At 39.7% G+C, this 23,500-nt stretch overlaps 1 protein-coding gene across 2 annotated transcripts; it reads right to left on the bottom strand.

Annotated features, from left to right (window-relative positions):
• Positions 1-189: 189 nt before the first annotated feature.
• Positions 190-23,460, bottom strand: SANBR (SANT and BTB domain regulator of CSR). Of its 2 annotated transcripts, XM_063391436.1 has the most exons (21): positions 21,933-23,460; positions 18,862-19,027; positions 16,768-16,954; positions 13,561-13,654; positions 12,336-12,574; positions 11,450-11,508; positions 10,642-10,802; positions 9,762-9,848; positions 9,507-9,617; positions 7,657-7,780; positions 7,331-7,483; positions 6,913-7,148; positions 6,444-6,543; positions 5,914-5,946; positions 5,197-5,296; positions 4,113-4,207; positions 3,960-3,988; positions 3,792-3,865; positions 3,065-3,153; positions 2,613-2,704; positions 190-2,194 (listed from the first exon to the last, which is right to left on the bottom strand). In XM_063391436.1, exons 2-21 carry the CDS (start codon positions 19,009-19,011, stop codon positions 2,158-2,160), a joined length of 2,250 nt encoding a protein of 749 aa, XP_063247506.1. In that variant the 5' UTR covers positions 19,012-19,027; positions 21,933-23,460; the 3' UTR covers positions 190-2,157. The 2 variants fall into 2 exon arrangements, with proteins under 2 accessions (XP_063247506.1, XP_063247507.1); XM_063391437.1 differs by lacking the exons at positions 16,768-16,954; positions 21,933-23,460 and having other exon boundaries at positions 18,862-18,998.
• Positions 23,461-23,500: the final 40 nt, after the last annotated feature.

Genomic DNA, 23,500 nt, shown 5'->3' with positions numbered 1-23,500 from the left:
TCTTTTAAGTTCTTGTAGATTTGGAGTAGCTCTGCATTTAATGATATCCTGTTCTTGACAGATAAAAAGCCTGTATGAGGATGCTGCAATTTAATCACAAATACACATGCATGATTGAGACCATCAAACAACATTTATGCACATACTTAGCTCTTAAAAGCATCTATGAAAAAACTCACACACTTCTTAAATTAACAATGTTTATTTCCATTAAACCAAGACAAATTTTCAAAATTAATACAAGATAAAAATTCAAGGTGGTTGGCATGGGGAAAAAAGGAAAGACTGCACATCATGGATATTATTTGTATATGCTCAAAAATATTTTTGAGTAAAACAATACTGGCATTTAGAACTGGCACTTCCCCACAGAACAAAAGCAGCAGAATTTTCCTTTCTCTCCCAGTCAGTAGTTCTATGAAAAATAAACACACACATATGCAGCCTGCAATTTTCATAGCCAGATTTACCATGAGAATTTGGAACACTTCTCTATCAGAAGTCACAAAATTGTAGCAAAACACTTTTCCTACTGCATTTTTCATACCTGATGGGTTTTATAATACTTTCAACAAACAACAATCAGCTTTCCAACATTGACTACAAGTGCTTCAAACTGCATTAGTACTTGCAAACAGGCCCGAGGCATTCATCAAACCTTATTTATTTGACACAGATTAAAGCACTCCTGCAGAGTTACAGCTCCTGCCCCAAATCAAAGCCACTGAAATCAAATTTTGCTTGTTGGTTTCATTGGGCTCCAAATTTGCTACAGCATTGGACAAAACACACATGTAACACTGATTTTTAATTGTTTCAATAAAAATCTTCCACCTTGACAGCAGTATTTTCAAGTATTGCTATCCTAGTCTTCTAACACCTACCAAAATCATCAAGAAACAAGACAAACAAAAAAAGCCAAAATGGAGAGAAGAGCATTTAAACAAATCTCCCTCTCCTTACCCCACCCTGCCCTCCCACCCAGGAACTTGCTGACTTAATTCCAAACTCCCAATTTATTGTACAGCCAGGAGTTGGAATAAGCTTTCCCTGAGCTCTCTTTCTACCTGTTTCAAAAAGTCAGAACGTGTTTCCTTGAATTCAGCCATCATCATTATGATTATTATTGCCATTTTCTTTGCTAATATACAACATATTTTCTAGGCAAGTTATTTCATTTCGGTAGCCCTGGATTTGTATTCTATTGCTCCAAATACAGAACTTGAAAGTGCATCTGACTTCTAAACAGTATTAATCAGGCAGGTTTCAGGGAGTAACTAGACCCAAAAGATCTACGTGCACAAGCCTTTGTAATGATGCATCTCTGTTGAAAGATACAGAGTTAATAACAGATCTCAGAATTTTAGTGGGATAGCATCAGTTAGAGACAGAACTGCCTTGCATCACAAGGTTTGGGTTTTAGAAGGGAACAAAGCACTGTCCTGTGCAGGAGGGGTCAGGAATGGGGATGGGTACAGATTTCATATACAAGAGAAGCAAAAGGTTCACATGCAAGATACAATGCTGCACCATCACGGCACCGAGAGCATCTTTGGAGGTCTAGTCCCTACCTGCCACCCGCCTTCAGAGGAGTGGGAGTTGTGTGATGTACAACAAGGAAGCCTCAGAACTGCATGAAAATTTCATTTAAACTACTCTAAGTCACAGGTACTGTCATGGACTTTAAATGCAAATCCCCAGAAGACTGACCTAAAATGTACCATCAAATACAACACAATATAAATACACAAGGAGACTTGGGTTAATGCTGCTGACTGCATTCAGAATTCAGTAGTCTTGCTTTTCCCTTTTCAGTATTTCTAGCATACCAAAAGGCATATTTGTGTCTTCTCCCATAAATAAAGCTAGTCTGATAATTTAATTTTGTAGATTTATAAAATATTTTCTATGCAACTTAACGCAATAGCCTAAAAAAAAGCAATTAAATTTAACTTTAAGAAATAGTATATTTACAATTAAAATAAGTACAGACCTTATTGGGTTTGCATTCATTTATAGCACAAAATAATTTACAAGGCTCAAAGTAATAAATAAGTCACTGGAAAGCTTTCAGAGATGTGCATTCTCCATATGTCAGAGTGCAGTGGAGTTTCAGGAAGCAGTAATGAGTTCTGGCTAAAGTGTGTCCATGACTCCTTATGTTGGACGGCCTTGACCAAAACGGGCTTTTGACCTGGGTTAAACACACATGAGAAACATCTTTACATTATTAATGCAGGGTTTGTTACATTATTAATGCAGGGTTTTGATGTGTGGGTTGTTTTTTTTTTTTGGTTTTGTTTTACAAGGTGGACAGAGAACAGGCTAAAAGCATTGGCTAACACTTTTCTGGTTTTCCGTAATTTCACAAAAAGAAAATTATGTGGGAACTGCAGTGAACCTCCCCCCAGCACAGCTCCAAGAGTTTCATCCTCCCAGCTCTACTGGGAGACAACAGGAAGCTTTCACACCTTCATATGGCTTAACCTGGAGGAAGCTGATCCATAAGTAGTGTTTGAAATGAGTCATGTTTTTCTCTGAAATATTTCTTTAAACCCCCCTCCCCCCACAAAAATCCATGAGTTTTTCTTACTTTTATTTTAAAATCTTACCTGGGATTCTTCTCAGCATTGTTTTGTCGTGCACTGACCTGTGCTGAGGCTTTTATCTGCGCTTCAAGTCTAGAATAAATGCCTCCTGCATACTGGAATCCAGAAAAAAAAATCAAGTTTTGACATTTTTTAATGTAATCAGTGACTTTCCATAAAAATCACTAATATTCAGCACAACCTCTGGCCTACTTTTGCCCATTATCACAACCCAATACTGATTTTTTTAAACCCATTCTATTTTCCAAGAGCAGTTTTTAAAAGCAGTGAGCTTTAAATATAATTTTGAACTCTAATCTTCAAAAAATCGTGCTGGGAACAAAATGAAGACTGATAAAATTGATTTTTTAGTTTAAGTATTGAATAGATGTTAATTTCATTTATGTTTGATATTTTTGCTAACCAAGGCTCACTTCAACTCTGCAAACACTACATTTTGCCAGGACAAATCTTACTTCTTTGCTGTCTTTGGACTTGACTCGATCAAGGTCTCCCAGTCTCATTTTTATTAAGTGCCCTGTGATCTCAGACATTCTTCTCTGATCTGTCAGAAATAAGAGAGGATATTTAGAACAAAGGTTTTCATTGCTACTGAACACAAGGAGAATTAGATACAGACTTAAGTGATACTGAATTTTAATTTTTTTTTAGTTCACATGAAAATCTTGAACAACCAAGATCCTAAATGCTGATGTAGCCTTAGCAGCCTTGGCAGATACCAGAGTCAGCCTGAGGCACAACACTGAGATCAAAATCTCGGGAAATGGTTTTGAGGCAGAGGTTTTAAAACAGCAAAATCACACAAGAGTCTCAGGAGAGATTAAAAAAGGCAAAACAAATTAATCCAACTCTAAATATTTTTAGTCAGAGAGACTGGGAAAGAGCTGAAAGTGGATGTTTCTCTATTAATCTGCACAGACAACAAATGCCACAGGGATGCAGGGAAAAAATGTCTGCATACTTTTATAATCATGAGATGACACAACCATAATCTCTGCAGGTTCTGTGCTGACATTCCAAATAAAGCACATAAATCCTATAAACACCCCGAATCCCATTGCTGTATGTGCGATTAAATTCACCCTACAGGGGTGTAACTAACTAAATTTTAAGAAAATTAGCTGAATCATCTCCTTTGCATAATATTAACTTTATGAAAGCTAAACTCATGCAGGAACAGACCATCTTCTCTTTGAGCATCTTGGTTGAATCTCAGGGACCTGGAGGCATCCCATTTGTTCTGCTGCACGCTCACACTGCAAGAGAAAGGTGCACACGCCCTGTCATCAGGAACAGCTTAAAGGAGGGAGGTACTCAAATGGCTTCTCAAGGGCTTTGAAAATTACTCACATGAATGGAGAAGCATCTCGGGAACTTGACTGTTGAAGGAAAAAAAAAACAACCCACATTTAATGTGGTTTTCTAAGGTCAAGTCCAAAATGTAGAAAAAATCCTCATTATTTAAGCCAGGCAGAGAGCCTGGATTCACAGCTGTGATTTTACCTTATCAGATGACTTCTCCCTTTTCTGAACACTTGGTGAAGAAACAGCTTTCTTTGGGTGCCTGTAGGATTTCTTTAATTTTTCCTTTCTCCCTGCTAATGGAAGAAATATCTATTCATACCCTCAGATATTTGGAATTTCTCAACTACAGAGCTACTAAAGTATTTTCCCCCCTCTATTTCTTAACAAATAGTGTAAATCAGCAGGCTGTTTTCCTTTTGTTAATGTTGCAGGCATGCTAACACACATTACTCAAATGCTTTTCTATGAGAAATATACAGAAACTCAAGTATGTACTTAAAATGCAGAGTGATTACAAATAACAGCATACATTTTTTACATTTAAAAATAAGTGCACATACAAGCTACATTTTTGACCATATTAATTCAATGACTAAATTCTGAGCAATATCAGATCAAACAACTTTAACTTTAAATTGCAAAAATTTTCTTTCAATGTTTATATTCTTTTTTAAACTGGTACAATTCCGATTGCCCTTTGAGTAAAGGCAAAAAGAACAAAGAATGAATGTTTTTCAGTGTTTTCTCTTTTCCAGTGAATCATTAGTAGGGTGAAAAGGAGAAGTTGCTTTTTGGCTTTCCATGTTCCTAAACCCATTATCACATTAAAAAATGAATAGAAGTCTTTTTAGATCATATAAAGCTTAGCTTCAAGGCAGATGCAATTTTAGCTACATTAACAAGTCATTCCTCTATGTAATCAAAAGACAAATATGCAATTTTTTTTGCATGTAAAAGCAGTCATGTAATTACTGCCTTTTCTTCCAACATTTATTATGTGCGATTTCATTAATTTAAGAGTTTCCTGCAAAGTAAGTGCTGGATAATTCCAGGGACTTCTCAGACATGAATAGTTGCAGCTTTTCTTGTTTGCCAGTGATCTTTGATGGCACCGACCAGTGGGGTAATTTGTATCTAACCACAGGAAAACTAAGGATAAAATTCAAGTAACTTTACGTTTTATTTTTGAAACACCTGATAGTCAACATCTGCTTACAGCAGACTTCTGCTGCCTCCAATCTCTGATAACTCCAGAGAGGAGGACTGTAAAGACCTGGTGTACCTGGTTTCTTGCACACTTCTTCTTCATCCCCCACTTCATCCTCAGTGACCTCTGAGCCCGTGGTGTACTCCTCCTCTTCAGATAACAGCGACTGCTGCTTCTGACCAACACCAGGAGAAGCCAAAGATTAAATGTGAGGCAAGGCTTCTTTTGAATGATACATTAAATCTGACCTGCAGGAGCTGACATCCAGCATAGTCCCTCCCTCAGTGACAAAAAAGTGAATAATTCCTAACAGATCAGCACAGAATTATAGAAATGTTCAATAATGTGATGTTTAGATTGTTTGAATATACACATATGTCTAAATTAAGTGATAATAAGTGCATGCCTAGTAATGAGACATGATAAAGCTTAAACAATGAAGATGTGAAGCACCTCAGACCAGCCAAGAGAGACAGATACTCAAAACCTTGGATTTTGATTTATGTTTCTGTCAGCCTAAAAAGCTATTAACAACTGGTGCATGCACTGCTAGTGAGGCTTGTGGCCATTTATAAAAACATTGAAAGGAATTTCTCATTTCTATTAAGGCCAAAGTAGTACTTCACACATACCATACTTTCTTGTAAAAACTGTTTCTATGCCGCAACCTCCAAATTAAAGCAAAAAAATACATTTTTGTCTCATTTATTAGAAAATTAAACAAAAATCAAAGCTAGTTCTCTGCTAGTACAGAAGACCAAATATTTAAAATTAGTAAAATATTTTACTAACCAGCTGCAAAGTCCAGTTCTTCAGAGACAAAAACTGTAGTCACAAAGAGAGAAAAAGACATATAAGTTAAAGAACTAATAATAATTAAAATAAAAATGTGAGAGGAATTCTACAAATAGAGGTGGTATGTTACAGTACAGCACTCTACACTGATAACACCCTGGCATCCTCCCAACTTGAACTTAAAATTTTTGGTGGAATGACTAAACCCAAGCAGGTTGGAAACCACTGACAAATTAAATGCAGTCAATTCATGTTTTAGTGAAAATAGTATTTATTTAATGCTATATTTAGCATTAAAAATAGTTACAGCTGAGTTTTTGATCATAAATCAGTCCAGGACAGGAGGAAAGTTACGTACTGAAATATTTCCAGCAGACATGGGAAAAGTTTTGCCTTTTCACCAACCAGGTATTTTGTGCCTATCCTACAATGCTCAGCCTGTTTTTATTTTTATTAGAAGTTATTCAAGAATTTCTTCAAAGAATCCTCATTATTAGAAAAAAGGAAGGAAAAGCATCAGCACTCACAGCATTGATTTCTGCAGTTTTGGGGCCCCACGGTGTATTTGGTTCTACAAGCACATCACATTCAAGGCCTTTGTCATCACCGAGCCCAATACCAGAATCACTGGGAGAGAAATACATAAAGCAAAAATAAATATTTCTATTCCACTACTTCAGAATCAGTCTCAATTTACTCAGCTTGTGTCAAGGGAGCAGGCAGACCTCCGAGTCAGCCACATAACATTTTGATAACAATACATTGAAATATAAGGATAGCAGTGAATGCTTAGGGAGGTTGAGTGACTAAAGCCTGCTTTAAAAGTACAAAGTACTTGTTCTTCACTTCCCAATTTCCAAGTAAACAACCAAAAATATGTTACCCTTAGAAAGTCCTATGACTCATTTTCAAATGGGAGAGAACTCAAATATAACAAGCACATGTGTTCACTGTTGAAGGCTAAGTTATTTCAGTAACACAATACAATGTTCTTACCTATTCTCATCCTTAGTGAAAGGAACAACTATAACATCTCTATGATGCAGCAGATCATTCAAGATCTGAGCAGTCTGAGATGGCAAAGCAGCCCCCTCTTCACTCTGAGATGGCAAAACAGCCCCCTCTTCACTCTGAGATGGCAAAGCAGCCCCCTCTTCACTCTGAGATGGCAAAGCAGCCCCCTCTTCACTTTCTGGAGGTAACTCCACCATGTGGTCCCTCACTTTGCAGCCCTGCAATACACAGGGGCAGAAGAGCAAATATTAGAGTGAATGGGAAGAACTGATTTCAGTCACTATAATAACAAAAGTTCAACTTCTCAATTACAACCCTTATTTTAGAAAAGGATTCGTTTTCCTAACACTGCTGCCCAGCCCACCACGTGCTTTGCTCTTTTAAAGGAGAGCTGAAGTACCTTTGGGAGGGTTGTAGGGTCAAACCGAAGAACTTTTTGGTTACAGCAGGGATACACTCCTGTGCCAGGGGAGCCCAGAGCACTTGCTACACCTGGATACAGAACTGGCTGTGAATGGTACTGGCAGTGGGAGAATTCAGTGCACAGGAAAGACTGCATTAGCAAAAAGACAGAGAGGGAGAGGTGAGATGACCTGTGGAAGTAAAAATTGTGCACTGTAAAGAACATGTACTGAACTTTATGACCACATATTTTCCAGACTGCTTTAATCCCTGCTTCACCCCCCAGAAGTCACCCACCACAAGCCAAAGTGAAATCACACTTACCTGGTTACACCGTGAGCAGGTTAACCAGTTCACAGTCCCCCAAAGACGCCAATAAACATCCCGCCAGGATTTCAGCTCCTCGTGAAGGCCAATTAAATACTCATGCACTTCCCAGGTTTTGTCTCTGAAAAAGCAAAACATCAGAGTCTTGACTCTGTTTTGATCCTATCACCAGAACCACAATGTGGAGAAAGAGCAAAAAACCACTGGTGAAAAGCCTCCAGTAGTTACAACAGGAAGGATACAATGAGAGACAATGACTACTAAATTCAGAGCATGACAGAAGAGCCTTTGTTTTTTCAGAACATCCTAAACTCTCTCCTAACAAAGAATCAGAGCTTGATTCATCTCAAGATCCATATACTGCAAATTTACAAGCTAAGATAAACATCTTCTATCTATCTGCAACACAACAATAATTACTTAGCTAAAAAATACAGTCCAAAAGCACAAGCTCATGCCCTTTTGATGACGGTACATTCCTGGCAGTTTTAGTCTTAAAAATACAGGACTTTGTTCCTTCCTTGTGGTCCAATGAGGCACACCTCTTCAGAATTCAAAAGGGAACATGCAACTTGTAGTGGGGCATGTTGTCTTCAAAAGAGCAGATAAAATTTCCTCCCAATTTTAACCCTGGCCAGAACCATTTCTGTTAAATGTGTGCCTAACCTAGACTAAGCAAGCAGTACTTCCAGTTGGAAGTTAGTTCTAGGCACCACTAGAGGACCAATAAATAGAAACTTATTTTTAAATCATTAAAGATAGAACTGTATTAGCTCCTGAGCCTCAATTCATTAGTGGCCAGCATTACTTCTCAGTAAACACAATCTGTGTAGTAAAGCATCACAAGCAGCATAAGGCAAATAATCAGAATCTAGATAATCCTCTGAGTAACTTGAAAGCCCTGCACACTTATCTGCTGGGAATTGCAGAGCAGCCACATACACTCAGCTTAAGTGAAGTAATACAATTAATGAATTTCATGTGACTAATCACCAATGATCTTAAATAGGTCAGGGGCAACAGATTTGGTTCTATGTAGATGTTAGGCAGAACTTAACTCCACCTTGGAATAACTGGTGGGAGCTGATATGGAAGTGTTCTGGTTGTTCTGAGCAAAATGGATGTGATGAGAAAGGTCTCCTGTCATTCATCTCCCACCAACCTCCTCAAAAGGGGCATGAGGGGAGGGAGGTAACTGCAGCTGACCGTGGACTGATCTTCATTAACAGGAGAATCCAGCTGCTCACAGCCACGGATCAGACAGAACTCAGTTAACATTTGTGCCAATGAATCAGGCTCACACACAGAACAGGTTCTGCAAGCTCCTCTGACAAATACTTCAGGAACAGAAAAACAACTGGCAAAGTTTATTTATAGCAGTCTTTAGGAGGGTTGAGCATTTGATTTGACAGTATATAGTCAGACTAGAAAGTACTCTCTAGCCTTTCTTTGCTGGTATGGTGGAGTCTACCCTTCACTAAACAAACCTTGCAGAAATGCAGCATTTAATTCAATCTGTCATCAACAGCATACATCTTAAAACTATTTGATGAAAGAATTAGCTGAGTATTTTCTATTTAAAGCAGTGCAACCCAAAAATAGCCCTCCCAGTAATCATGGCTGCAGTTTTCCCATTTCCATTCAGCAGCAGCACTGCTGAATGAATTTCAGTAGTACATCATCATAATCACATCCCCCTGTTTTATTTTTTGCTAGATAATACAAGAAGTTGAGATGCTTCATACATTCTTCACATATCTGTGACCTAATTTTGTCACATATCTGAGTATGTAGTACTTCTAAAATCAGAGGTGAAGAAACATTTTATCTATGTACATATTCAGTACCTTATATGAACATAGACAATGTTCCCATGTTGGTCTATGTTGATTTTTCCTGGTACACAAGGAATTCTCCTTTCAGTTTCTTTGGTTAGCAGCTTTTTACATAAACAACACCTAGACAAAAAAAAAAAAAAAAAAAAAAAAAAAAAAAAAAAAAAAAAAGATAGAAAGGAGGAAAGAAAGCACTGGAGTAAGAGCAGGACTTCTAAACATAGGCAGTATCCTTGCTACTGAAGCAGCCATATAAAAAGACCATACCTGTATAAAGTTGCTGCATTTCCTCTTGAATCTGGATTTACATAGTCCGGATCAAACAGTCTCTCAATCTTCTTGCAGAAAAGTTTACTATTAATGACAGCAACACAGCTCACCCATTAGAAAAACAACTGAAAATTGCTTTATGTATAGTGAGATTAACAATCACATTCTGATAAGCAAAGTCACTCACAGAATCCAGCTTTTAATATATTTTCCCTTTAAATTATCCTGTTCATCTCATTTTTTACACAAGTGTGACAAAAGTGGTACTCTGATTTCTTTATTAAAATGCTTGTCAATATTAACCGCCAGCTTCTACCTTGACTAAAAGACCTTTTATTAGTGAATATTGCTGTGGAATTGTACTTCATTCTAAAATTAAGCCTTCATCCCATCCCTACAGACTGAAATCCTCCCGTACTTTCACCGTGCTTGTCTGTCAGTCTGCACTCCAATAATTGGCCCTTATCTTGATACTAAGCTGGGGTCCTGATGTAAGAAAGAACATTCCATCACAACTATTCAGCCTCCCAGCCATTCTGAATTCTATGTCCAAACATCTGGGTTCACAGGATGCTGAAGCCAAACCATTCTCTACCCACTAGGAGCATGTCATCCCATAAAAGATTTCTCATCCTAATCCTGGCTCCCATGTGAGAATTCATGAATAATTCACCCATGCCATGCTCCTAGTGTGGCCTTTCCTTTTACTCATAATTTTAATATAAAATTCTGAAGTCACACCATTATATTCTGCATTAAAAATACATTCCATGAGAATTTATATAACAATTTCAAACTGCACAGTCTTAATTGTTATGAAATATGATCCCAGAGCTCAACAGCACTTTCGAAGTGCATTAGAGGGCAAAAAAGGTACCTCTTAAATTTGTCTCTTTTGTCCTTCAGCTCTTCCACCTCATTGTGCCTGAAGAGATCAGCAATGTGTGTAACAAGATTAGCGTTGATACAGTTCATGTTACACGGCGTGGCTACAATAGCATTCATATTTTTGTGACAATAATGAATACATTTCTCTACCTAGGAAAAATAGAAATATGAATGTTGAGGACTTCTAGACAAAATAATAATAAAAAAAACCAACCCATACTAATTGCTTCAAGACTTCTATTTTAGGAGTGGTGTTTTGGAAAACTATTTCGGTTTGACTTAGAAATAAAAAACAAGCCTCGGATTTGCCTAAAGGAGACTCTGAATTAACATGACTTAGTTTATGTTCTTCTCCAAAAACTTAATTAACACTCCAATTGCTTGTTAAAATAGAACCACAAAACACATGGAGCTCAGCTTCAACAGCTATGCTTTACTGTGGGTCATCCCAATGACAGAACTTGGACAAACATTTCAACAGTCAGCAGCTATTCCTTATGCAGAGCTGGAAAATCAGATCCTAAATTGCAGACATATCATTCCTGTAAAAAAGGATCTAAAACAAGCACTCTAGATCACACTATCACATTTAGAAGTAACTTACTCTGAGTTTTATTGTATTGAGATTCTGCAAATATTGGATTATTGCACTGAATAGGAAAAGTGTTAAAAATCTCAAAATGTTCTCATTGCAACACCTGTTCATGTAACAGCCAAAGCACAACAAACAAGCTGTTAAGACACCTGGTATTTAACTGTGTCCTCATGCCAGAAAATCAATCTTTCTTAATACTTACTAATGAATCCATCTTCAAAAACTCAGAAGAAATAAGGATTGAGATGACATTTGATGGTTCTAGAAGGCAACAGAACAAAGGTAGGCTTTTTACATGGATTTTTTTTGTAATTTCATATCACATCCCTCTCTCTTCATATTTAGCATCTGTGTTAGCTATTATTTTAGCAATCAACTTGTCATTCTATCTTCTAGTATATAGAATCTTTTAAGCATCTTAAGAAATAAACTTTTGGTTTACCATTTCAGTGGCCAGAGTACAACTATAACCTGGAAAAATGATTAAAATTGGAAAAGGAGGCTTCACAGGAATACAACTAAACAATTACACAAGATTAACTTCCATTTGTAGCCATCACACCCAGGTGAGAATTTTTTCAACATAACCTTTGCATTGCAAGTTATAAACAAACCAAGAGAATAAAGTTATATTTTAAAAAGTGGTAACAAAGGCTCATTAAAAAATTAAAACCTTTTCTCAAAATCTGCAAAGGCTCTTCTACCATTGTACTGGATTGCATGGAAATTGTAGAAAACATTGCAATTGTACCAGCAAGGAGCAGAGGAGAAACAAACCAACCAATCATCAGCATTTAAAATCTAACACTGTGTTCTTGGTCAGAAGAGGCCTGAAGAGTCTTAATTAAAAACATCACATCCTAAAATATATTAGGGCTTTTTTATTGCTTCAACTTTCAGCATGTTTCCTCAAAGCTGTCAGTGCTGCCAAAGCAAAGCCATCTGCTGAAATGACCAGAGGATCTCTGTTGCAACACTTCTAACAACTGACAACAGCCAGAGACAGGCTGGGGCTGAACTGCATCAAAACCATTCATCTTCAATTAGTACAGAACACAATGAACCTAAAAGAAATTATCTGCTTTTACCTAAAGCGGGCATCTCGTTAGCCTCAGACTCTTTGGAGTTCCTTTTGACATATTTTATCAGCCAGTCAAAGATGTGAACGTCACAGTGCACGGAAATGTCCACCTCCTCCCAGCGCTGGGCATCCACTGACAGGTACTCAGCAAAGTATTTCATCTCTGAAATCAAAAGGTCTCGAGGACACACAAAATCTTCTTTGAGGTTTTTGGCTTCATCGCACACATGGATCACCATATTCGGCCTCAAAATTAAAAAAAGCCATAAAGTAAATTAGGAGCCTAAGCCAATTAGGCCATCAAATCCCAACGACCTCATCCCCAACTCTGGGTCATGCATGGCAACACTGATGTCACCAACAGGGATTTATTAATGGAGGGAAAACAAACTGCAGTTATTAACTATTGATAGAAACTATAGTTGGATAGGTGAGGAAGACAGAGGCATATCCTCTACAGATAATCAGGGTGATTTGATTAAGGGAGTAGAAATAGAAAATTTCTAGCTCCATTCCCCAATTTTCTCACCTGAACGACATAGGATATTACCTGAATTATATGGAGAGCTTATCTGTTCTCCCTTCTTAATTTTCTTCAAAGAATAACCAGATATAGACGCCTAAATCACTGAGGCATCACGTAACACCAATTTTCATCAGTGGAAGTCAAGATTTGGTTTATTGCATATTAAAAATCTCTATTTCTTAAGAAATGCTCAAAGCTAGAATCAGTAACTGCTATCTCTACAGAGAGATGTTTAGGTTTTAAACAAACATTATTCTATGTGTAATTATATGGTGTGGAAAACAGGGATATGCGATGGAATAAAAGTGACCTGGATGGCTATTGGAATTCAGGGGAAAACTTTTAATTTACAGCTTTCTCTTCCTGCTTTTACATAGGACAAATCTATATTCAAGAGTATTTTTTAACGTGTAATTGAGCATCAGTCTTTACAAAACCAGGTATGTTTCTCATTCCTGCCACAGCAGTGATCAATCACCCAGAGGAACAGTATGCACAGATTTATAAATATCTCATTGCACAGAATATGTTCTTAAACCAACTCCTTGAATTTCTGAAGCAATGGAAGGTTTCCAGATTTCTTACAGCAGTCATTAGGCTGTTTCCAGCTGTTTGCTTTCTGGTAGTAGATAAATGTCAGCAATTTAGACATCTTTCTGTCAATTCTGCAATATCCTAGACAACAAACACACAAAGCCCTTCTTACCCCTGGGTTTCGTCAGTGCTTTCTCCACTGTTATGTACAGGACCTTTCTCAGATTCTGAAGAACAGCTCCTTGTGGAGGCTGCACTGGGCCTTCCTTCAACGCAAGGAAAAAAGGCTGCATTAGAACAAAAACTCCTGACCTTTGGCTCTTCAGCATCTCAGAAATGCAACTGAAGTACGGCTGTCATAGTGGAGCAATGGCACAGCTAGCAACAAAGCTGCTTCCCTAAGGGCTACTAAACAATCCGGATTCCTGCTCTGAGTGCCATGCACGGGAACTGACAGCAGCACCACTGCTGGGTTGCCCAAACACTCAGCTACAAACCCAGATCACTCCTGGCTCAACACTGAACACGAGACTCACTGCCTGCAGCACTTCCTTCTGGGAATGCGACCCGTTCCTTTAGCTCTTCTGCTCTGCTTTGTGGGATGTGGCTCCTGAGACCCTGCAACATCAAAGCTTCTACTTGAGACCAATCCCCCTCCTCACCCATCACATGCCAGCTTTGGAAATAAGCAGCTTCCAGAAAGAAGTGCAGAAGACTCTTAGGATATGCTTGTTTTTGCCAAATTTCTCACACACGTGGCTTAAACCAGCTGATCACATCAAACAAGATTCAAAGAGACCAGGCCACAAAATTTGCCTGGTCCTAGAGCTATGGCAGTGAGGCTGTTCCAGGAATAAAGGACAGATGCACTTCAAACAGCTGATCTTCACAAAGGTACCACAAGCAGTGGAAAGTGCATATAATGACCTAGTGAAGTTCAGGAGTTCAGTCACCAAATCCACTGAGTTCTGGATCAAGGGTTAAAGCAATGAATGTCTTTTCCAGCTGTGAATGGATTACCGCAATGTGAAATTTCAGTGATCTTGCTTATAAGTTGGAAAAGATCATTATCTTTTTTAAACAATGGAAGGGCACATATCTGTCTTCCACTGAAAACCGATAAGGTGGTGATTTTCCCTGATTATGTCCTTCTCTCAGATTTCTGGGAGTTCCAGAAACATCATCTCCCTCCTGAGTAATGTAAGAAGCTGAAGAAGATGTAGACAGACTTCTTCATCTTCATCTAACGGCCCAACAACTGCAGCAGACTGACAGCAAAAATGATACATAGCTCAGAACACGGCAGTTATGCCCCTCAGGAAAGCCAAATTACTGCATGGGAGGCAGAAGAATCAAAACTTTCCCCATGGTGCAGCCAAAGGCCTTGCACAGTGAAGTCTTAAGGCCTTAATAGAGGGAGCACAGTTCACAGAAAAGGAAGATGCACTCCCAGTAAAACCTTGGAAAGGGCAGCTCCAGCCACAGCTTTCTGGGCAGCCATCCTCACTGCAGGTTGGAATCAAAGGTGTGAGTTTGAAAAGAAGGGACTGGGGAAATACAGGGTATGAAAGAGTTCTTCCTGCAAATATATTAACAAGTTCATTGGGAACACAGTGAAATGATTTATTGAAGGCAGCAATTCTGACAATATGCAACACAGCCAAATTAATAGGGACATCTAAACTTCACCATACATTTCTTCATATATTTTTTCCTCCCCTCCAAAGCTTACAGATTGATTAACTTTTGAAACCTTGTAACAAATACTTTGGGTGAAAGGCTATCCTCTGTGCTTGTTTACTGTCATGGGACGCAATCAGAGGGACTTACTAGCAGTTTGCCTTGTAATTAGCAAGTATTAAATAAGCTTTTATAATTCAGCCAAAACCAGAATCCAGCTCAGAATGAGTGTGGTCTGATTTGCTTTTTCTTGCTGTTACTCATGACTACAAACAAATGCAAACAGGCCCAAAATTCTTGATCCTGACAATAAGCTAATGTGAAAAAATCCACTAGGAAGCAATTAATTAAACAACAAATATCTACAAATAGGATTGATTCAAATCCCCAATTCTGAAATGTAGAAGTAGCTTACAAATACTAAGGTGAGTGCACCCAAGCCTGTGAGAAAAAAAGATGAATTACCCTAATTTCAGATCAACAAATTACACTCAAACAGGGCAAATGATTTATCCAAAGTCACAAAGAAAACAGAATAATCTCAGGCTAGGATCTTGTCGAAGGAAACATTCCATTACTGGACTTAACTGCATTAATACTCATTACATGTATTACCCTGTTGAAAAGAAAACATGCACTAATTGTCTGAGGAGTTCTAGAAGCAGAGTTAGCTCGTTAACTGCCTTCTGGGAAGCTGCTAATCCTGTCAACAGCGACCTGTGGGTGCCAGCAGCATTTATCCCACATCGGGCATGGAACCACATCACTGAAAGCTGATGGGAAGCACTTTCAGTCTTGACACTCCATATTCAGTTTTCCAATATCATCCCTTGATTGGAATTTATTCAAAGTTCAAACAGCTGTTCTTCTGCCGCAAAGAGGACAATGAAAGCTGCAGTGAAGGGCATTTTAACAGAGAACACGTTGTTTAAACGCTTCACTGTCATCTTAAGTTTTAACACAGAAATTATTTATTTGTCACTTTCAAAACTGAAATTTCATTTTGAAATTTGCAAATTCTCATGCAAATGCATTTACCAAGTTCCAAAGTCTCTGGAACATCTCTGTACTGAAAATCAGAGAATAACACAAATTTAATTACAGCTTCTGACAGAAGTAGTACTAAAGGAATTGTTAACAATATTCAATTGTGCTATGATTGAATTTACAACTACTGGGTTTGATCCTCTTCTGCCCAATACTTACTGGGACACACAATTGACTAAGATACATTTTATGTCATATCAAGATTGTCTTGAGGCAAAAATTAGCTACATTTTTCTCTGTACCCATCCATGGAAAACACAGGGCTTGTAGCTGGAAGAGGAAGGTTTGCCCTCGAGGGATCACCTCTTCAGCTTCCTGCAGCTTTTCTTCACAATGCTCTCCAGTTATTTTAACAATGCTGCTTAACGTGACTTCAAATGGCTGTAGGGCTAATAGCACACCACCAAAAATCCTAAACAGAATTCACAGAAGGATTCATGCCTCTTGGAAGGACAAATTACCAAAAACACCCAAGCAAACATTGACTCTTAAACTAAACTAACGGCAAGTGCCTTGTTGTAAGCATTATATTCATATGTAACTTTCCAAGGATGAATGGCTATTATTCCTGGGTGGACTTAACCACTCAGGACAAAAGCATGCACATATTGATTATGAAAGCCAATATATTTCAGAATGACTAAAAACATACCAGTTATAGTAATGGAATCCTGCCCGAGAGCAGGCTCCTGAAACTCTGTCTGTGAATCGAGCAAGGAGGATTTGATGTACGTAGCTAAAGTTTCCACAGGACTCCCACCAGCAGCCATCAGGGGATTATATTGGTTGTCAACAGGTGAACTTCCACTGCTTTTTAGTTCATCAAACCTTTTTGCACACTGTCACAAGATTAAATGATAGGACAATGAAGCAGTAGCTTTCAGCACATGTTTAATAACTATGATTGGATTTTTAATAACTACTGTATCGCACATTTTTGCATGTGAACAGTTACTGATATCAAACTCAAAAATGCTTCCTATGTAATCAGTGGTATTGGTATCTAAAAACACAGTAAAACAATAGCTGCCATAATGATATACTCTAAGAGATAGAGAAAAAACTAAGGAACCTGTTTCAACTTTCATTTCCTTAAACACTGTGATTTTAAGCCCAGTCTTCAGAGAGAAAGTTATGGGGAGAGTTTGAATTCTCACTTTGTAACTAGTTCTTTTACCATAAACATGGTCAAATGTTATGAAGAGTGGCTATAGAAACTAATTCACAATTATTATTCTTTCACTTTACGACCACCATTCCAGTGCGGACAAAAGGGACCGACTGCTGCTTTCCACTGCAATTCTAAAAAGTTCCCATTCCCTGTTTTAATGAACTAGAAAGTCTTTTCATGCTATAAATTTGTACCAACATAATCATAACAAATAGGTTTGGTTCAGCAAAGTCCTACACAAAGGTAACTTGCACATATAAATCAATCTGTTTAATTCTCCAGGTGCTCCTCCTGTGACAGGGGTGTGGGGCTCCATCAGCAGCTGTCTTTATTTATTTATTTTGGGTTAACAGCCATTGCTCCATGCCGGTGCCCCTTTGGGCCAGGGGCACACAGGGCCATCCTTCTGATATTCACAGTGTCTCAAATTTGTGATGCCTGTCACACACGTACAAGAGATAAATAAAGGGGTATCTGCTTTTCTGCAACTGCCTTAAACAGGGACTCCACATATTTAAGACATTTAGTTCTTGAAAAACAGAGCAATCGGACACATACTAGTTAATCACATTAATTAATATGAGGAGAGGGCTCACTGATATTGTTATTTTATTTGCTTAACGTGCACAGTGCTGTCTGCACATTGAAAGGTGAACAGTAGAGATGTCCCCGAGCATTCTGCCAAGCACTTGAAAGGCAGTATCATGCCACAGAAGCCTCTACACCCAATCCTTCATTTTTATGTTTGAAATACAAGGCTACAGCACCGCCCAATAGCACTGCTACGAATGTGAGCTGACACACCTGATTAGGTTTGCAAGAAAGTCAAGACCACTGCCGTGTTTTCTTTCAGCTTTGTTGAATCACAAGGGCAGAACACATTTTTCTTTTCTTAGCTTACACTCTCTCAGAAATTAAAAAGTCAAAATTATTACTAAAAAACCCCCAGTATTTAACCAGGAATTCAGCAATCTAGAACAAGAAGTATACAGAGGTTCTTCCAACTCTGCTCCAACCAAAGAAAGAAAAATCCACATCTTGCAGGATCAAAAAGGAAGCAACTGCACTCTTTACCTAATAGAGATCTGTAAACCCTCCTCGTTTAGAGTTGTTACAACAAGCATAGAGAGTTACTAGGTTTCCTAGTAAGGATACTACAACCTGCACAGGGTTAGTGGGTGCTGGCATCCTTTCCATCCAACTCTTAGCTATGGAGTTTGGAATGCAGTAGAGCACAGCTACCTTTCTTTAATTCCACTTCTTAATTTTTCCTTTCCAGAAATTTTAATTCTTATTCCAGAATTAGAAATAAGAAGTTAGAAATAGAATTAGAAATAAGTTCTAATGAAATACAATGCAGACTGTATTTCTCAATTTAAATGCTCAGGTTCTGTAGAAACAAAACAAAACCCCCCACCTCAATCTACTGCTCATTTAACATTTTCACTTAGGTGCAAATTACTTTAGAAAAACCGCAAACCCTTAACTTCGATTTCCCTCCCTCCCCCCCAGAAATGTTTTCTTCTCCAAAAAGCATTGCTTAAATCACATAAATTCTTTTATCAGTGAACTCACTTCTTTGGATGTATATCCTGGAACCAGCCTTGCCACACTGTCCCAGTTGATAGGCTGAGGAACACCAATTAGGGAACACAGGATCATATCCAAAACCATCTGGTTGTTGTCATAGGGGAAGTTATTGTTTTCTGAGAATCCGCGACTCATCTTTGGCTACTTAAGCCTAGAAAAGAAAGAGTTTTTAGCAAGTCTCACTGCATGCTTTACTAAACCTTGATCTACTTTACCTGCAGCACTCCATAAATTACTGAGGGAAGTGTTTACCACAGCATTAAAGTCAAGTACTGAGGCTTTTTTGACAAAATTTACATATTCTCAAAACCCTGAGGGAGAGGCAGGTGTGCAAAACACACCAAACCCAACCCAAGAGCAGCAGGTATTATCCACCATTGCTCTGAGCTGCCTCTTTCCAGAGGGGAAATCACACCTCTGAGGCCTCTAACACAAAAGAAAGGCTTTTAAAGTCTCAGAATAAACAGCCTAAGTTACAGAGGGGTATTTCAATGTAAAGTTACTCTCATTCAAACACAGTTGTCTGTTCTCACAAACCTTCTCCTCTCAGCTTTTCTCTCCTCTCTCTCCACACATCCTCTCAGCGCATCTGACTGCCATTATTGCCAAGCCAAGCCAGGACACCAATTTCGGAGCCAGGAAACAACACCTGACTCTCGTTCAACTCTCATCCCAGCCACCTGACATTCCCAACTCCTTACTAGCCTGGATGAGCAGTTACAAAAACCTCTCATTCTTCAGCTTCAAGCTGAACACCAGAACAAAGCATATAAGGACAGCAGAAAACACTTTATAATTATATTCATTTTTTTTTTTTCATTTTCCCTGTGGATTTTGTGTATAGCACCAGGGAACAGAGTAAAAGTTCAAAGTACTGATTCAGTTTATGCTGGGAAAGAACTGCAGGCATTAGTGAAGAGTTCCATGTTCAAGTAACACATGGCCAGAGAGCTCAGGAGGGACTTAGAAGTACTTAATAACAGAACTGTAAAGTCACACGCGAATTTTTGACTTATAAAGCAAGAATTACAGAGAATTTGAGAGAAAATGCACCTAGATAACACCTGATAACTTGTTACTAAAAGCATACTATATATCGATGTTTCTTTTGCACCACCCTCTTTCTAAGAGAAAAGATGCTTAAAATACACAAAATAGTCCTGTTTTTTCTCCCTCTAGAAGCTGTTCCAGCCCTTTTTTCTGCTTGTTTTGCTGGTAGAAGCAGAAATCACAGCAGCAGGTTACTGTAAGCTTTCATTCTCTGAAAAGAGCAGCTGAATTAAATCAGAAGGAAAACCCAGAACTCACTAAGAGAATTCTTTGGTTCCCCCCAGTCATGGGATTGAAAAAGAACAAAAGCCACAAAACAGAAGACAAGTCCTATAGAAAATTTCATACCAGTTTAGCAATTCCATCTAAATGAAATCTGCTGTAAAATATGCCAAACAGCCCATTTTAAAAGAGAAAGGTCCTCACAGATTATACATGCCCAAAATTCCGAGTAAAATAGATGCCACTCTCAGGTAAAAGTGGATCAGTCTCTGAAGTCACGGTGTCCTTATCTCTCACCCTGAGAGCACTTTCCAGCAGTGTCACTGTGGAGATTGTGTGGTGGAGGCTTCTCTCTGTCAGTGTGCAGACAGATGTCGGCAGCAATTACATTTCAGCCCCCGAACATCTCCCATTTCTGCTCTTGGGAGGAGAAATAACCGGGCCAGAACAGGTCAGCACCAGAGGCAAACCCCAGTGCTTATGAAACACAGAGCTGACTTCTTGTGCTAGCTCACACACACGGAGCAGTTGGTTTAAAAATATGTTTGGAGGAGATAAGTAAATGATGGAGTAGTATAATCCCCTGGTTTCCCACCATAAAACAGGCTTAATGTGAATAAAATTACCAGCAATGTCAATATCCCATAAATCACCCTTTTGAGGGCTAGTGCAATGGGATGATTACATTGGGCAATCAAAGAAAGGAAGAGAGAAGGAAAACTATTTTTTTTTTTTTGGGAAAAAAAGAGAGTCTGTAATTTACAGGGAAAATTCTCAGTGCTTCAGTGGTAACAAGTTTACTGTAGATCAACCCTGTGGCCCACGAAGCAGCCTGAGCACGAAGGGATGACAGGTGCTCTAAAACGTGATGACACATTCAGAGAGAATCAAGTCTTTGTCTCTCATACAGGTTTCTTAATTTGCTTATTCTGCATATTAAAATACAGTTCCATATATGCTTATCACTGCAAAGACAAATGAAGGAAGAGACTTAATTACAGGCCTACAAAAGTATTTTTATTTAAATTCTGGAAAGAGTACAGGACTCCTCTTTGGAGCTTTATATGTGACATTCGATATTTGCCTTTTTGTCCTTTAGGAAACCCTGTTGGAAATATAAAGACACATGCAAGATTCTGTCTCGTGCAAGAACTCTCTAAAAGCAGCAACATAAACCCTGTAATAGATCATATTCTTAAAGAGAAAAAGCAACTTCTACAGATTCTCTCTGCTCTGTTACTGCAAGGGAAGCTCTGGTTAACCCCTTCCTCAACTACGAAGAATGGAGAGAAAAAAAAGTTTCCAAATTATTAAACTTTGACCAACTCATTTGAGATGCACAACACAGAAAGATACGTGAGAACAGCAATTTCTATAAATACTCAGAATTCCAAATTAAGCGGTGCAAAGAATTCCAAAGAGTTAATTCATTATGGAAACACACAATCTGATCCGATTTTTTATTATTTAAAGCGTAGAAATGAAGAATTCCTACCCCCTGCACGCGCACACCCTGAGGGAAGGTGAAGATGGTGGGATGGGCACGAGGTTTCCATCCACAGCCCTGGAACGCAAGGAAATGATGGTGCAGAATGAGGCGCGGGAGAGGAACAACAGCAACTTTGTAGCTTGCCCACGCACCAGCCAACATTAAAAATTATAAAGAGTTTAAATTAAAAAAAAAAACAAACCCGGTCTCAGATACCCTACAAGTGCAGTAGCCTCAGAGCGGGGACCCCGGCGCCCCCCCAGGCGCTCTCCACTGGGATCCCTCCCGGGTTTACCTGGCGGTTCCCAGGCCAGCGGGACGGGACAGGACAGGCAGGGGCTCCTCCTTGGGACGTGCCGGGGCAGCAGCGGGACGGGGGCTTGGCTCCACCGAGGGACGAGCGGCACCCGCGGGCGCCCCGTCCGCACCCGCCGCGCCCTCATCTGCCGGCGCCGCCCGGCGCCGCCCTCAGGGGAGGGGCGGGAACGCCGTGAGGGGGGACTGCCCCCGCCAATGGGCGCGGGGCGGGTGACGAGGCCCCGCCCCCTCGCGCCGGGAACAGCCAATGGGGCGGCGCGGAGCGCTCCCGCCCCGGGCGCGCGGCGGCCCCGCCTTGCCGCAGTGCAGCGGCGGCGGCGGCGCCCCCTCCCGCCCCGCGCGCGGCGTCCGGTCACCACGGCAACGCCCCGCCCCGCGCTGCGTCTCCGTGACGTCACGGCGCGGCTCGGACAAGTGACTTCGGTCCCGCTCCTGCGGCGGGGGAGTGACACACACTGCTCAGTGCCACAAGTGACGTCACGGCGGCCTAGCTCTCGCTCCGTGTGACGTCACGCCGCCCCTCTCCCTCCGCTGCTGCATCCCCACGGCGCCCAGCTCAGTTTTCCGAGCAGACCCCACGGCAGGAACTCCGCTTTTCGCGGACACGATTCACCGCCTGCCAGCACCCCGCGGGGAAGGAAAAGGCCACGAGAAGTTCTTACCGCCCGCCAAAAGAATGCATCAGACACTAGAATTAGGTTCGTGGTGTAAGGACAGCTAACTAATTAAGCAGCAATGCGTTAATGCACTCCATGCTCCTTCCAAAGAGAAGCCTCAGAAAGCTTTTCCCAGGTTTTCGGCTGATGTAAACATTTGATACACTGTTAACCATAAAAACCCAGCAGCAGAACATTGAAATGAGAGCTAATTACACAGAACAGCACAAGCACTGGGAGTGGTTCACCAGAGTTACTGTGCAAGGGCTCAGACAGTCCCAATTGGGTTATTTCACCCACACAGTTTGACTCCTACTGCTTGTCTCCTGCTGTATCAAGTATTCCCAAACATTTTAAAATTACTTCCTGTGGGAAGCCACTCGTGCTGGATAAAGACCAGCCCAGATCCCCACTTCCCACATAACAATCCTTCCCAATCCTGCCAAGTAACTTTTGTTCCTTTGTGGTAATTTGGCAAAAATCAGAGACATTAACAATTTTCTTTCCAAAAACCTCATATGTAAACTCTGGAATGGTACAATAAGGACAGAGAATGCAAAAAAAAAAAAAAAAAAAAAAAAAAAAGGCACAGAAAAATCCAGAAAAAATTATTCCACTCATCTAGAGAATTATCTGAAATCTACATTCTCTAAGTCAGTCTGAAAGCTTCCTTTAGGTCTCAGGGAAAGCAAACCCCACTGCTTTCATACCACCCCACAGCCACCCACAGAATAAATAATGCTGGAATATTGCTGCATTATGATGAAATCCAGTTATTTCACGATGAGTGAAAATTTGATGGTATGTCAAGAGAACTGGAACAGGGTTTTTTCATTAATCTGTGCTGACAGGCTGGAGTTCTGTCCCCTCATCTATTTTTTTTTTAATA

This window comes from Prinia subflava, chromosome 2 (assembly GCF_021018805.1).
Source record: "Prinia subflava isolate CZ2003 ecotype Zambia chromosome 2, Cam_Psub_1.2, whole genome shotgun sequence".
Taxonomy (NCBI): Eukaryota; Metazoa; Chordata; class Aves; order Passeriformes; family Cisticolidae; genus Prinia; species Prinia subflava.
The sequence above is the reverse complement of the archived record's forward strand: the minus strand, read 5'-3'. Positions and strand labels throughout refer to the sequence as shown.

Excerpts from the sequence above, each read along its gene's own strand:
- SANBR (XM_063391436.1), bottom strand. The coding sequence starts at position 19,011 with ATGAGTCGCGGATTCTCAGAAAACAATAACTTCCCCTATGACAACAAC. Across the intron at positions 10,803-11,449 it reads TTTTGAAGATGGATTCATTA|GTAGAGAAATGTATTCATTA; the intron begins GTAAGTATTAAG and ends TATTTTTCCTAG. Across the intron at positions 3,866-3,959 it reads CGAGATGCTTCTCCATTCAT|TGTGAGCGTGCAGCAGAACA; the intron begins GTGAGTAATTTT and ends TTTCTCTTGCAG.